The sequence below is a fragment of the Papaver somniferum genome, unplaced genomic scaffold (genome assembly GCF_003573695.1).
Source record: "Papaver somniferum cultivar HN1 unplaced genomic scaffold, ASM357369v1 unplaced-scaffold_118, whole genome shotgun sequence".
Classification (NCBI taxonomy): domain Eukaryota; kingdom Viridiplantae; phylum Streptophyta; class Magnoliopsida; order Ranunculales; family Papaveraceae; genus Papaver; species Papaver somniferum.
Window position 1 is genome coordinate 12,201,886 of NW_020620825.1, and position 16,224 is coordinate 12,218,109.

At 34.1% G+C, this 16,224-nt stretch overlaps 2 protein-coding genes across 2 annotated transcripts; one reads left to right on the forward strand and one right to left on the reverse strand.

Annotated features, from left to right (window-relative positions):
• Positions 1 to 12,803: 12,803 nt before the first annotated feature.
• On the forward strand, positions 12,804 to 15,109 carry LOC113330650 (uncharacterized protein DDB_G0284459-like). Its single transcript, XM_026577474.1, has 3 exons — positions 12,804 to 13,106; positions 13,812 to 14,172; positions 14,298 to 15,109. The coding sequence occupies exons 1-3, from the start codon at positions 12,993 to 12,995 to the stop codon at positions 14,846 to 14,848; spliced, it is 1,026 nt and encodes a 341-aa protein (XP_026433259.1). The 5' UTR covers positions 12,804 to 12,992; the 3' UTR covers positions 14,849 to 15,109.
• Positions 15,086 to 16,220, reverse strand: LOC113330652 (ubiquitin-conjugating enzyme E2 28-like). Its single transcript, XM_026577477.1, has 2 exons — positions 15,813 to 16,220; positions 15,086 to 15,668 (listed from the first exon to the last, which is right to left on the reverse strand). The coding sequence occupies exons 1-2, from the start codon at positions 16,008 to 16,010 to the stop codon at positions 15,417 to 15,419; spliced, it is 450 nt and encodes a 149-aa protein (XP_026433262.1). The 5' UTR covers positions 16,011 to 16,220; the 3' UTR covers positions 15,086 to 15,416.
• Between the last annotated feature and the right edge of the window lie 4 nt (positions 16,221 to 16,224).

Genomic DNA, 16,224 nt, shown 5'->3' on the forward strand with positions numbered 1-16,224 from the left:
CAAATGAACGCAATTCACTCGCAAGGCGTTGCCCCAAAGTGAAAAATATATCCTATGCGGCAAGCTAAACATAAAATGAGCCATTAACATACTCAACGGGAGAAATATATCATATGCAGAAAGCAATAGATACAATGTGTCTTACAGATATAAAATGCTACAATTGTTTATAAATACACAACATGATATATATGTGTAACTTCAAGTCACACATGCTAAAAATACAACAGGATATATATGTGTAACCTCAAGTTACACATACTGTAACAAAAAACAACATGTCTACATCATCAATTTGAAGTTGTTCTTCTGAAACAACATTGTTTTTTCATCCTCTTCTCAGTATCAAACAAAAAACTCACAACAAATTCACAAAAAACAACAGAAAAATACAAATTTCATGCTACAAATACAACATGATATACATGTGTAACCTCAAGTTATACATACTGTATAACAAAAAACAACATGTCTACATCATCAATTTGAAGTTGTTCTTCTAAAACAACATTGTTTCTTCATCCTCTTCTCAGTATCAAACAAAAAACTCACAACAAATTCACAGAAAACAACAGAAAAATACAAATTCCATGCTAAAAATACAACATGATATATATGTGTAACCTCAAGTTACACATACTGTATAACAAAAAACAACATTTCTACATCATCAATTTGAAGTTGTTCTTCTGAAACAACATTGTTTCTTCATCCTCTTCTCAGTATCAAACAAAAAAACTCACAACAAATTCACAAAAAACAACAGAAAAATACCAATTCCATGTTAAAAATACAACATGATATATATGTGTAATTGTAACAAAAGACAACATGTCTACATCAATTTGAAGTTGTTCTTCTGAAACAAAATTGTTTCTTCATCCTCCTCTCAGTATCAACAAATTCTCGGATCGGACATGCAAGAATAACAAATAATCGGAAAAAAAATTGAAAAATGTTTTGAAATCAAACCAAATAAAATTCGTACCTAGATTTGTTGTTTTCCTTCTTCTGAAACAATGTTATTTCTTTTCTTGTTCTCAGTATCAACCAAATCAAAAAATAAATAAAAAAAACGAAATAAGAAAGACTAGATCGAAAACACACCTATGTTGATTTCTCTATTCCAACCTGTCTTCTTCCTCTTCTCAGACTCAACAAAATCCAAGCAAAAAAAAAACGATAATCAGTAAAAAATCGGAATAAAAAAATAGATCAGAAAAACTAGTGAATCAAACCTATTTTATACAAACATAAAATAAAAATGGATAGAAACATATCTGTTGTTCTTCAATGCAGCGTCTTCCTCTCGTCAGATCTGAGAACAACTGAATCAATTCAACGATTTTTAAGAGAAGTAACGTGTTGTTCTTCATATCGTCTTCAATACAGCGAATCAAAAATCAACGCACATGTTTGTTGTTCTTCAATGCAGCGATTTTGTGAAGAAACAATTCTAATTCAGAAGATTTGATATCATGAAGAGAAAATCGCCGGAGAGCAGAGAGATGAGAGAGTAAAAAAAAAAACTGATTTGATTTTTTGTTTTTGTTCCTGTATAGATCTACTATAAATAGTGGAGGTTATTTTTGGTATTTTCAGATTTATTTAAAAAAAATGATGACGTCAGCAATCCGGAAAATTTCAAAACCTGGCCCCAAAAATAAAAGTTCTGGATTTAGAAGTATCAAAAACTAAAAGTAGGAATTACCTATAGATCCTATTATAGTGTTCTTACTTAGTGGCAGGTCCACCCACTAAAGCCCAGTAATCGGAGGTCCATAATAAAAAGAAAACAGAAAAATGGACCCAACTTTTTAAGCCCTGGTCCTGCACACATGTGGAACATATGGGGACGTATTTTTAAATACTGAAAACACCCTCAAGTATATAAAAGAAGTAACCAAATCCATGTCTTCTTCATTTTCTCGATCTATTCTTCTTCTTCTTCTTTTCTCATCTGTAGTTCGGTGAAGAGCTCCGGCTATGAAGATCTTCTGAGGTGTTGATCAATTCGTGAACTCAAACTAAGATTAATCGGTAGGTTCACTTCCTTACTGTTGGTATAGTTTAGGTTTTCATTTTTCCTTTCTTCTTCAAAAGCTTATTTTAATTTAGGTTTTTTTCTTCTCGGATTAGAGAAATTTTCATGTTTATAGCAAAATCTAATGTTTAGGTATTAGATCTGATGTTGATAGTAAACTGGAAGAGTTTACTTTCGTCGATTTGGTATGATCTCTGAGTGTGTTTGTGTTGCACCGCGTTTTTTAATTGATTTTTGGGTTCGATCCATGAGTAGGTATATGTAATACTGAAATATCTTCTTTGATTCGGTTATATTCAGAGTTTTGTCATTGTTTTTGGGTTCGATCCATGAGTACGTATGTGTAATACTGAAATATCTGCTTTGATTCGGTTATATTCAGAGTTTTGTCATTGTTTTTGGATTCGATCCATGAGTGTATTTGTGTTGCACCGCGTTTTTTAATTGATTTTTGGGTTCGATCCATGAGTACGTATATGTAATACTGAAATATCTGCTTTGATTCGGTTATATTCAGAGTTTTGTCATTTTTTTTGGGTTCGATCCATGAGTACGTATGTGTAATACTGAAATATGTGCTTTGATTCGGTTATATTCAGAGTTTTGTCATTGTTTTTGGGTTCGATCCATGAGTACGAAGATTTTTAGAACATCTTGATCGATTCAAGAACCCAAATCGATTCTAGCCTTTGGTAAGTTGATTTTCCTTATTAATACTTGGATTTTCCAAATAAGGATACATGTAAGTTTGACTTAGGGAGGTGTTCTACCTAGATTGTAGAGTTAACTGTTTGATGCTTCCCAACCAATAGCTTGACATGTATAGTTTCCAATAAACATTAAACAGCATGGTGGCCTTTTGCGATTCTCTTAGTCATGTCTGCCGATTTTCAAGAAATTATGAGGGTTTTTTTCTGAGTGTGTTGAAATTTATCCAATTTTGTACTAGTTAATGTTTATTAGAAAAAGTCGTTTTTATCAGTAAACCTCAGGATGTCTTTTCAAATTCCTTCTAGGCAGACTTCAGTTTTTCAATTAAGGAGACATGTAAGGAGGTGTTCTATGTAGAAATTATTGTAGAGTTAGACGGTCAATGCTTACCAACCAATAGCTTGAAATAAAAAAAAATTTATGTTCTTCTCTTGTTACTTGCAGTAGGAAATACTAAGAATGTCACTGCTAACTTTATTCTGTACAGGAAGTAGGAAGATATCCTGGATACTTTTGCTGACAAAGTTTCTAAACCACGCCTTTATCTGACTGATAAGATGCAAATCGCCCTTGGTAAGATCTGTAGATAGTTTTCTTTTGATCTCCTATTTCCCCATGAGAAGCTTTATCGCTATCGCTAATCTGAGAACTTACTACCTATTTCGGTATTAGTACCAAACATTTGTTAGATTTTTGGTGTTTGACTTGGCGAGTCTGTAAATATACGAAGCAGACTATCCACATCACATTGCACTTCATTCTTGAATGATTTGCCCTATTCAAATCATATTGTAGTTTTATTTACAATTTGCCATCTAGTTTAATGCAAATTTGAGGATGTTTTTATAATGAGTCATAGGAAATCTCTAAAGTTCAAAATGCAGTTTTGGGCACATCTCTTTGATAGGGCAAATTATATGGTAATTTCACTCGTTCAGCTTGTGCCATTATAACTAGCTCTGCAATGTTGGGAATTCCAAAGTTCTGATGTCATGTGCCCCGACTTGTGTTCTTTAAGAGTTATCCAATTGCTCTGCAATGATCTCATACTCTTGAACCTCAGTTTTCTTCTTGTTATCTGTGTGCTTACTTCATTGAATTTGCTTTGCAGCTGGTGGTTTGGGTCATGGTGTGGCCCATGCTGTCTTTTTCTGTCTAAGCCTATTGACACCTGCGTTTGGTAAGGCAACATTTCACGTTGAGAGGTTCTCATCGATGCCATTTTTTCTCGTCTCTGGTGAGTCACTTCCTTACCAGTTTTTTATTTCTTTTCCTGGTTTTCTTACATAATTGTTGATTCCTAAAACTTCATCGATAAAGAGAATAGTCATGGATCAAAAGGTAAATTTGTAAAAATGGACTTTTGAAACATACAAGGAGTCCACATGAATTTTGTATCTTACTGTTCTACATTTCACTTTGCAGCTATCATTTGTCTAGCATTTGTTACCATCCACACGTTCTCCATGGTTATAACTTTCAATGGGTACACATAAGGGAACAAATCAGACCAAATATTCGTCCCAGCAGTTCATCTAATTGCAGCATCAATGGTTAGTATAATACCTTGATATGACCAGTTGGTCAAGATATAAGCCTGAATTGATTACTTCTATGAAAATGACAGGAAGACCAACTGTCTGTACGATTCTGTAGTGCCTCTTTCTTAGTAGTTATTAGGTGGCTCAATCATCAATATAGATGGAAATATGTGCTTTGATTCGGTTATATTCGGAGTTTTATCATTTTTTTTGGGTTCGATCCATGAGTACGAAGATTTTTAGAACATCTTGATCGATTCAAGAACCCAAATCGATTCTAGCCTTTGGTAAGTTGATTTTCCTTATTAATCTTCTTCTCGTAATGTTTATTCGAAGGTTTCAAGATCTAATCATTAATTAGTTGATGTTTGATTATGTTTTCCAATTTGCACGCATGATTAATCAAGTGTTCCTTCATTTTCATGAAAATAATCCAGATCTAGATGAATAGTTACGTTTTTTATTCATTTCGTTACTAGATCTGATTATACTAGTTTTCTTTTGTTGGGTTTAGGTTTTTTTCAGTTGTTTTTGTGTATGAACTATCAGTACATATATGATGTACTGACAAAAAACCTAGTTAATTGTTTAGTTTTTGTTTAAATAATTTTTTTTGTTGTTGTTTGATCCAGCAGTAATATATGCATACTGAATAATTACGTTTTTTTTATTCATTTTGTTACTAGATATGATTATAATAGTTTTATTTTGCTGGTTTTAGGTTTTTTTTCGGTTGTTTGTGTATGAACCATCACTACATATATGCTATACTGACAAAAAACCTAGTTAATTGTTTATTTTTTGTTTAAATAATGATTTTTGTTGTTTGATCCAATAGTACATATATCTCATACTGGAAATAAGATGCTTTGATTTTATTTTTTTTATTCATAGACTTATCACTTCTTTTGATTTTGTTATGTTCATAGATTCCTTACTTATCTGTTGATTTTTAGGATACTATGAATCAATAGTACATATATTGAACACCGAAAAAACTGTTTTGATTATGTTTTATTCATAAATTTTATTCACTTAATTCATATGATCTGCCAGGGCGTACTGATAGAAACTTCTGATTCTGTTTTATTCAGAGTTTTGTCACTTTTTTTTGTTTGATCCATGAGTACTTATGCTCAATACTGAAATATGTGCTACTTTTGTATAAATTTTTCTGTGTTTACTGTGGATTTGTAGGTTTTTTTTTTCCTATGATTTAATACTATACTGAAGAAATATTATAGATTAATTTGTATGATCCTACAATATATGTGATGTAATACGTTTTTCTAATTTATTTATCATTGATTCTTACAGATTTGTACTCTACCTGGAAGCAGTGCAGCAAATATGTACTCGAATTTGTAAGCATTCAGATATATAATCGGATTTGTAAGCAGTACGACAGATATGTACTCAGATTTCTAAGCAGTGCGACAGATATGTACTCAAATTTGTAAACAGTGTAGCAAATATGTAATCGAATTTTTAAGCAGTGTACCAGATATGTACTCAAATTTGTAAGCAGTGTAGACACACACGTTTGGTAGTAATGGGTATTATGGATATTTCCATGTTTTAATTAATTTTGGACCTCCGGATAAAAAAAAGATCCGGTTGGACCCTACTATAAATAACTATATGGGCCTAGGACCAAACAAGAAATTTTCCAAACTAAAAATATGAAATTGCTAGTGAAGGATCCATTTTGTGGGGCTTCTATATTGAACCCATATAATAAGGAGGTTACAATATTTTTCCTAGGAATTACTGGTTAATCCAGTTTTAGAAGAACCGCTTAGTGTGTGGTCCAGTACTAAAATAAATTTAATCGCTGGTCCAAAAACATGTTTTTGGACCAGATTCTTTACTCGGTCGTCCATAAAACGTGCGAGACGTTATGCTGCCTTTTCTTAAATTCCGAAAATCACCCTTTGTGTATAATACCGATAGAGATGATATACTTCAGTTCTATACAAACAGAGTTCTCGATCTCTTTTCTGATGATGACGATTTCTCGATCTATTCTGTGTTGATGGCGATTTTCGTTAGGTTTTTCAAATCGTTATTATGGTAAGTTAGGTTTTATCTCATCAAATCTGATTTTTTTTGTTCTTAATTTCTATTTTATTTATGAGTTTTAATCGAATTGGATCTGTTTTTTTTTTCTATCTTTTTGTGATTCATAGATTCATACCTTGTTTTAATTGAATTGGATCTACTTGTTTTGAATGAATTTGATACTGAAATCGATAAAAGGTTCTTCCATTGGAGTGATTTAATGGACTCATTGGGTTCTCTAGGTTAGAAGGACTTGCCGGTAAGCAAAAGAGTTTTGCTGATATCTTTCAGGTGACCTGCTTTTACTATCTTCAATAGTTTTGCTTTTTTAAGTTTTTTGGTTTGTGTTATGTATTATAATTTGGATCAGTTTACATGACCAGGCTCAATATTTGATTTTTATACCATCACTAGACTAGTTTGCTCTGTCTCTTGCGAGGGATTGAGTGGAATACCGAAGTAAATTGGAAGTATCATCATATTAGAATTCAAGTGGATTCCTTTTTGAGATTTTAATGCGTTCAATAGCCTTTTCCTGTTCGTTTGATGTTTCTTGCAGTGGTATTGTATACCTTAGATATTACCAGGCTCAAAATTTTAATTTTGCGTTGCTTTTAAGGCTAAAGGGTTGAATATGACTTATACCTTAGACATTCGTGTGTATGTTACTCATTATAAGTCTCATATGGTGAATTTGTTATTAGTTTGTTTGGAAAATCACTAGTTAACTCGAATTACCTTTAATCAGCATGTTAGATTAGTGGTGCAAGCCATGGTTTTAAAAAGTCGCCTCGCGCTTTAACACCTATTTTTTGTGTTTTTATGCAGTACATATCGATACGTACTAGGTTTTCACTTAGTACATATTAATGTCTGCTAGCTTTTTATGCAGTACATATCAATGCCTGTTAGGTTTTTACACAGTACATATCAATGCGTTGATTTGCCGGTTTTCAGAACTGAGGCTTCTTTGGAAGACGAATCGAATGGGTTAGTGAAGATACGGAACTCAGATGATTTTAATCTTAGTTTCAGCATCTCTTCAGTTGGCTGAACCCTTGTAGCTTTGGATTTAAGATGCTAAAAATATGAAACTTTTTTTGCCTGTAAGTATCTAATCGCTACATATCAACATGAAACTTTTTTTCCTGTAAGTATCTAATCGCTACATATCAACATGTACTAGGTTTTCACTCTGTACATGTGAATATGTACTAGGGTTTTCACTTTGTACATGTGAATATGTGGTTATCCAACAATACGGGGGATATTTACTAAGTTTTTAATCGCTACATATCAATATGTACTAGGTTTTCACTCTGTACATGTGAATATGTTCTAGGGTTTCACTATGTACAAATCAATATGTACTGCTGCAAAGGAAACCCGAGACTCGCAAGAGGTACAAATTGATCTTGACATTTTGTACTGTAGGGTAGATTTTTCCGTTTTAAGAGCATCTCATTTTGTATCATAGGCAATCATATCATTAGGGTTATGTTTACCTGAAATTGAGTTTCATAGCATTTTCGTTAATACATACTCGTATTTTGTCACTACAAATTTTGTCATTGAATATGTAACCCCAAACTAGTAGTATTGAAGCATACTTTTGGGAATTATCAGGTCTTTTGGATCAAATAATACATTGATCAATCTACTAGGGTTTCACTCAGTACATATCGGTATATACTTGGTTTCACTTGGTACATATCAATATGTAATGTAGTTGGTTGAGTTACGTTTTTAGTGGGTTTTCACTTGGTACATATAAATATGTATTGTAGTTGGCTGAGTTTCGTTTTAGTACATATCGGTATGTACTGTGGGATCGATCATACACTTTATCCTTCAGTACATATCAATATGTACTGCTGAATCATACATAACTAGATTTGTGGTGCGTATCCAAGAGTAAATATATAATTAAGACTTCTTAACGGGGGTCGAGGGGGCAGCGCCCCCTCGTAAACAAGAAATTTATTTAACTGAATGGATCAAGATCCTATTGGTTACTCAACTACTGGTATAATATGAAGGAAAATCATATTTGCAGCTTTTAGTATGACGGAATATTCATCTCTGTCTCATGTTTGCAGCTTTTAGTATTAAGGAAAATCAGTTTGGTTGAGTTTTATCCTTCGTAATTCTTGAACAACGATGGCTAAATCATAAATTTTTATGGTAATGCAGTAGCGCACTCAAGCATATGTACCAAGTTAAAATGAACTTTGTGTACATTCATTCCAATTACGTGAGTACTGTCCACCGTAAGTCAGTTATTTGAACCCTTTGTTTATATTTAACGTATTAGTACTATGTTTACAAGAGCTTCCTGTCAAATCTATTACAGAAATGGATGCGCTCAGTGGTGCAAGCTTGCTAGACTAATTTTAGTCAAAATATTTTTTCACTAGGAATAGTTGAGAGACATAATAAAGTACTGAGCGAATTTTCATTTTTCCATTATCCAACAGTACATATGTGATATATAATGAAAGTAATATGTTTGTTGTGTATCTACAATAGTATCCATTTTTGTCTAAGATCTCTAAGTTTATAAATCTAATATGCCGTTTTTGTTTTTTCAATTGAGTACATATTTTGATGTATCGGAATGGAAATGAACTATGCGTTTGATGGACTGCAGGGAAATGACTAACAAATATGCATAAGAAGGGGCAAGCATGGAGATAAAGGTACTATCTTTGCAAGGTTTTGGAAGTACATCTCCATATATAGAGTACATATTATGTTTTGACAAATTCAGTATATTTTTTTCCACAGTACATATGTATATGTACTCTGATAACTAGTAGGTTTTAGCTAAATATATATCGGTATTTTATAGGTTTTTACTTAATACATATCAATATGTCTTAGTACATATTAATATGTACTAGGCTTTCAGTTCTTATTTTCTTCACATGTATCTATGTACTGCAATTTTCTGTTTCTATTTGAATTTTATGACAAGTTTCTTTCAAATAAATCTTCATCAGATTAGGTACTTTGTTGACGACAACATATCACACTCCGGGTTTGCGCAGAGAAAATCACACGCCGGGCTTGACAGCTTGCTTACCCGGCATACTATTCACCTGACGCGTGTCATCTTATGGAGAAAGAGGTGTTGCGTGGCGGTGAATTGTGCAACCACATTTTAAGATATAACTCTAGAATATGCTAAACCAGATCCTCACACTCCAAAAAAAGGCTCATCCAACGGAATTTCTTATTTTTAATAGAATTAATAGACTTGAACTTGTAGTACTTGATAAGTTTCCAGGGAGGATGTATATTGTTAGTAAAATCGTCATTTTTGTTTATTTTCTTCCTATTAGTCGTTGTTAAAGGAGATCTTTTGCAGGGTCTGGCTAAGACCTCGTATAAGGGATAATTTTATGCCTTTTTCTCCTCTTCCATGCTGCAGATTGTCTGCATTATCTTTTGATTTTGTTAATGAAAAACTGCTGATCATTTTTAACAATACCTAGTTTATGATATTTTTTTGTAGTCCTTTCTGTTCTAAAAAAATTCTGAGTATAAAGTTCCAATTTTCTTATGTGTGTCATTTTTTACATTACATGCAAATATGTACTGTAGGTATTCAATGCTTCTTACTTATTTTTCAGTCTTCATAATGACAGTATAGAACGACAATATAACACTGCAAATAATGGTTAAGAAAAAAAACACTGCAAATAAAAAGCATGACATTTGCATTGAATCCGAAAGAGCGATTACAAGTTTTTTTTTTTAAAAAAAAATAGATTCTGATAGATGAACATACTTCATCATTTACATTATAAGATTTTAAAATTCCGAACTTATAAGTAATGCCAACTAAAATCTACTTTAGGGAAAGTTTTCATAAAATGGATTCAAATTTTTTTGGTGACAAAAACAGTGTGTTGGCATTGTAAGCACACCATAATATTCGATGGCTCTGCAGAAAAGTGCTTGATGAGGGGCAATTGCTCTTTTCCTGCAGTGAGTTAGCATAATCCCCCAAGTTAGCAATTCCGAGCGCCTAGTACAAAATCACCAGCTGCAAGATCAATAGGTCTTGGAAGATAAATCTGTGGACTAAACTATGAGTACCTATAGCATCCCACATACGACATGTTTTATCATCTGATGACATGTGCGAAAAAGAGAAACAACGACATATAAATTACAAAGCAATGTAAAATCAAACAAAATACGCACTGCTATTTCATATTATCGTAAACAAAACGGTCGATCTATATAGATAACTAGTTATGCAGTACATGGGAAATATGGCTGACTGCTTTCATGTAGTACATATCATAGCTACTGCTTTCAACCAGTACATATCAGTATCTACTGTGGTATCATAATAATGGTACATATTTGTTCATACTAGGGTTTATACAGTATACATTGACATGTAGTGCACAAATTGATGCAATACATATATGTATCTACTGCTCCCATCAAGTACATATCAGCTTATATAGGGGTTTATACAGTACATAATGATATGTACTGTGTCAATCAACAAAAATGATGTGAGTAATAATGATAAACCAACACGAATTTTCAGGCAATGAATCATAAGAATTAAAAAGAAATATGTACTGCAGTTTTTACCAGTACATATGGATTTTTCTTTCATATTAGTTGTATAATCAACAAGGTTATACATAAGAAAACGAAGTAACAAGAACATGGTGATATGTACTGACGAATACGTACTTTCAACAATATATGTAATCTATTTGAGAACACTGCATATTGATTTGCACTAATACATATTCGTATTAATATGTCCTCAAGCTTTTAACTCTAGTACAAAGTAACCTATATTTATCAGATATAGCATGAACTTAAAATTTAAGAATAAACTACTGCATAAATCAGCAAAATCATATGAGTAATAATGATAAACCACCACAAATTTTCAGGCAATGAATCATCAAAATTACGAAGAATCACTGAGAGGAACAAAACAGATTCAATATAAGGATCGAGAGGATGCATTATATACACAACACAACTTAACAACAGATGCATTACAATTTAAAGTGAAAAAAGTACCACGTTTCAAGATTGACCATGTTTCTCATTTCTTTCCATGTGTTGGTCCTCTAGACATAAAATCCACAACTTCTGAACCTAGAAAACAGTTGGTAAAGCTTCACATTTTCATTTTCATAAAAGTATCCTTTTCATTTTCATAAACACATATAACATGTTTTTTGTTGGTATATAAGCATCTAGGTACAAGGGTTTATCCAGTACATATAGATATGTAAGCATAAACCAGAATTTTTGCATACATGATGGTATGTACTGCATCTAAAAATTACTCTTTCCCTAAGTACATATCATGATAAACTGGTGCATCTAAAAATCACACTTTTTCAAGCATGAACTAATGGTTCATATAGTACGTATCAGTACATAATTAAGCTCAAGAATTAAGCATTAAGCATTAAGAGTAATATTGATATGTAATTCAAGTAACACAACAATGATATGACAGATTTTCTTACACCGATGGTCTGCTGCGTAACAAAGATCGTATAGTTATGCCATCAACCTCTGCATGTATGAGCAATCACTACATATTCATATCAAACACAACAAAATATAACAGATTTTCCACATTTTGCAAATCTACCAACACTACATATTGGTATGTAGTCTAAAGATTTTGAATAGATGTTTACCTTTTTTCAAGGGTACAATTGATTTCTTTCCTTTTGCTTCTGTTGAAGGAGTATCGTAGTTTTTGTTGGTGAAGGAGTAACAGATTCAATAGATTTTGTCATACTTCTTACTGTTGGTGAATTTGCAGTGGGTTTTTCTTTGGTTTTTGCTGTTGGTGAATCGACGGTAGTTTCTTTTGGGTTTTTGCTGGTGAAGAAGTTTCTTCTATAATTACTTCTCTAATTGTTCGTTTAATCTCCCTTTTGGTAATCATTTTAGGGTTGTTGATGAAGAAGATTAGAGTTAGGGTTGTTGATAATGAAGTTAGGGTTTGCTGAAGAAGATTGATCGATTTTTAGAGATGATTTTTTTATTGGTGTTGATTTTATTGTTGATGTTGTTGATTGTGAAGAAGGAAGAAGGAGTTTCATCTGTCGTCTGTAGATGAAAACGATGAGAAGAAGAATGAAGAAGGGTAGTTAAGTACTTTTAAGTTTTTAAAACTTTTTTGGACCTCCAGTTATTTTATTTTTTACCACTGGACTACAGATTAACCCGGGTCGGGTTTTCTGGACTAAACATGAAATTCCTCGTATTTTTCACTTATAAAATTTGGGTAGTCCCATCGGACTTGCTCTTACGAACCTCGGGGCTGTTTTCTTGTGTACGTATCAGGCGACCCCATAAGGGCTACCTATTAGTGTCCGGTGCCTATAGAAGAATTTTTCGTGATCCCTATTCCCCTGAATCTATCTATAAATAGTGCTTTACTCTTCCTTTCTTTCACTCTTTCCGCCTCCATCCATCCACAGTGAGAAGACAGGAGATCTAGAGATAGAGAAAGGGCTCTTCTGCTTCTTTTCTGTCTGTTGGTTTGGAGTTTGGTCTTTGGGATAGTGTTGTCTTGTGTTTGGATTCGGTTGACCTTTGTAGAGCGTTTCAGATTTGATTGAGCGATGTCTAGATGTTATCCATACCCACCGCCTTTTCTTCTTGAATCTGAAATAAGAAAGAAGAAGGATGATGAAAAATCACTCTTCTTAACGGTGAAAGCTGAATCCATTAAGAAGGTTTGTTTAGAGTTTTTTAGATTTTTTTTTGTATATTTTTTTTTGTATAAATCTGAACACTGTTAATGTTCTAACCCTCAAAGGCAAAAAAAAAAAAAAGAAAAAAAAAAGAAAAGAAAAAGAACACAGATGAGATGTATGTAAGAAATCAATTCCATTGTTTTATTGTAACTTGTAATTAATTGTGATTAATCTTTGTGTGTTTATTTTATTAAATATTATTTGTGCCAAAATGCCGTTTACTAGCAATCTAGCTAGCTTGATTCAGGGTTTTTGCCTAACTGAATTAGTATCCTTATTTGTTTAACAATTCTAGGATGAGTTACAGCCATTGGGTGTTGTAATATGCCTAGAAATACTCGATGCTACCGACACTTGTTCAGGGCATGAGAAACAATTGGTTAGATTCGGAGGCATACTTGAGTATGCTTATGGCCTCTTTTGCGGTCTTTAGGTTTTCTTAACTAATATATTCGACCCCGTTAAACAAAACTTAGCAGAATGCTGATGACACGAAGCTGTTTTGATTATCTGAGCATATCATTTAACAACTGAATTGATATGGAGTTGCACATCACATTGTGTTGCATGCTATTGAATATGTGTTCAATATATGCCTCGTGGGTGGTTCTTGGTTGTGTTTTTCATCTCCCTTAGTTTTCATCTTTGAAAATTGATGGTTGCTCTGGTGATTTGACTCTCCAGAGAGAGGAGACAGATAAAGAGAGGAAGAAAGAAAAGAAGAGGGAGAAGAGAGAAAAGAAGGAGAAAAAGAAGAAAGTGCAAAACATCAGGGTAAACAGTGAGTTTGAGAATAAGGAACACACTCACAAGGAGAGGTGCAAAGATGAAGGGAGTAAGATAGACCATAGTGGAGGCAACCATCCAACGAGAAGAGAAGATGAAGAGGAGGAGGTGGAGAAAAGCGGCCTTACTGAAGAGCACGACCAACCTGCTAGCCTTCAGAATCTCGGCGACATTTCTGATAGCTCCCAGGACAGCAGAAAAAGGAAAAGGACGCATATACCAGTGCCTACCTCGTCCTCCAATGGCTGCCACAACCTTGGTGAGTGTGTGTACGTTTTTGTATTTTGGGAGAAGGCTCTCCTACTGCTTGTTGCCCGTGCCTGTTATGCTTCTTATATGTGCTCTGACATTCTATCAAAAACTCTATCGGTTGATTGAATGAAGGGAATGTGCTTCGGTTCCGCTTGTTGCTGTCTAAAAACAAGGATAACAAGAACCAGGTAGTGGTACTACCGGCATCCAGCAAGGTTGAAAAGTCTTCTTGTTGTACTTCTGAAAGACCTGAGGGAGTTGTGCAAAATGGGATTGATGATAACAACTCGTGTAGATCAGTCTCGTCACAGCTGTGTTCTACCTCAGGAACAACTGAGATTTTACTAACAAAACACAAAGGCACTGAAACAGCTGCTATGGCAAGAACCAATTGCTTTGATGAGAGTTGCTTTCTTGATACAGTGGAGGTTACACAGTACAGAAATTTAATTGAGAACTGGGCTCCTCCTTCCCAGAGTCTGGCAGTGTGCTGCACTGACTTGGATGATCAAGATTGGCTATTTGGTTCAAAACAAACAGCGCACGACAGACACAAACTAGCCTCATCAAAAAGGGTTAAAGGTGTTGAGGAGAAGCCTATGGTATCACCAGGACTGTGGCCATGTGCTTGTTACCTGGCTGATGCTGATATATATGCTTTACCTTATACTATCCCATACTAAAAATTGTTATAGAATAACTAATTGTGTCTAATTCATTTTTCATGTCCTGGCTGCTGTGTACTGCCCAATTCTGTAGCCAAGTATTTTGGCTACTTTTCTGGGATCATTTACTTACCATGATTCTTTTATTAAGTTAATAGGATTGGGAAGAAGTTAGTCGGATATAAAGAAAATGGTGGGTGATCAGTCCCAAATATTGCTCACGATGTTTCCATGATGTATTCGTTTCACAGGAAAGAAATCAATTCATTGTTGTTTTCGTATTATTGAAAGCAATAGTAACTATAATGAGTTTAAATCATGTTGCTTCGTCGCAGGACCAAGTTAACATGATGGTACACTTTTTGCATGAACAACAGAAACAAAAGCAGAAAATCATTTGGTTTTCCCAGTGAAAACTATCTCACTAGGAGATGGGTATATTGATTAGAAGGATGCTTTCAATTAGGTAAATAAAATTTAAGAACAAATTTAAAAAGCTTTAAAGCTAGACTGGATAAAGTCATTATTTCTTTGTTGGCTGCTGCTGCTGAAAGGAGTTCAATAAACATGACATGCTTATCGACTTTCAACCCATCATCGCATATTTTTGAGTCCAGTTTCTTGCAGTGGAATCGTATCGCAGTTTGTCGGTCTTGCACATGTGTGCAATTTCAGGAACAAGCGGGTCATCAGGGTTCGGATCCGTCAGAAGTGAGCATATGGAGAGAAGAACCTTCGAAATAGTGAGAGCCGGACTCCACTGCTCCTTTAGTATGTCCAAGCATATGTTTCCGTTGCTGTTGATGTTTGGATGAAACACCTTTGTCCTGAAGGCAGCCTGCAGTATGTATCCGTGAAGTATGCCATCAATATACAGATCAATCAACAAATGTATATGCAGAGAGATTTTGTGAAAGACAAGTAGTCGTTACCAAGTGTCTATATACAGGTAAGGATATAGAAGATGGAGAGACTCGAGTACCTTAGGAGGCTTGAAAGGGTAATCGGGAGGGAAGTAGATGGTTACAAGGAAAACGCCACCGGAGTAAGGGCTGTCATTAGGGCCGATGATGGTTGCTTGCCAGTGAAACATGTCATCTGCAACTGGACCTGCACTGCATGAAGTAGGTGGATCTCTCTGCAAATCTTTGAGCTCCTTGATTATTCTCTTTGAAGCCATTAGTCGAGATGCTGGTAGTTTATAATTGCTAGCTTGAGTTCTCTACAAATAACTATCTGAGATATCACAGTTCTGAACTCCAACAAGAAGAGGAGGATTATAAGAATGTATTTATAAAACCAATAAACGCTCAAAAAAATCGTCAAGATGCTTGCGCTAGTGATGCTTGCTGGTGGCGGTGGTGTAAACTGAAGACCCCAGTATCGAATGAAAT

Excerpts from the sequence above, each read along its gene's own strand:
- LOC113330652 (XM_026577477.1), bottom strand. The coding sequence starts at position 16,010 with ATGGCTTCAAAGAGAATAATCAAGGAGCTCAAAGATTTGCAGAGAGAT. Across the intron at positions 15,669-15,812 it reads ACCCTTTCAAGCCTCCTAAG|GCTGCCTTCAGGACAAAGGT; the intron begins GTACTCGAGTCT and ends TACATACTGCAG.
- LOC113330650 (XM_026577474.1), top strand. The coding sequence starts at position 12,993 with ATGTCTAGATGTTATCCATACCCACCGCCTTTTCTTCTTGAATCTGAA. Across the intron at positions 13,107-13,811 it reads AAGCTGAATCCATTAAGAAG|AGAGAGGAGACAGATAAAGA; the intron begins GTTTGTTTAGAG and ends TTGACTCTCCAG. Across the intron at positions 14,173-14,297 it reads CAATGGCTGCCACAACCTTG|GGAATGTGCTTCGGTTCCGC; the intron begins GTGAGTGTGTGT and ends GATTGAATGAAG.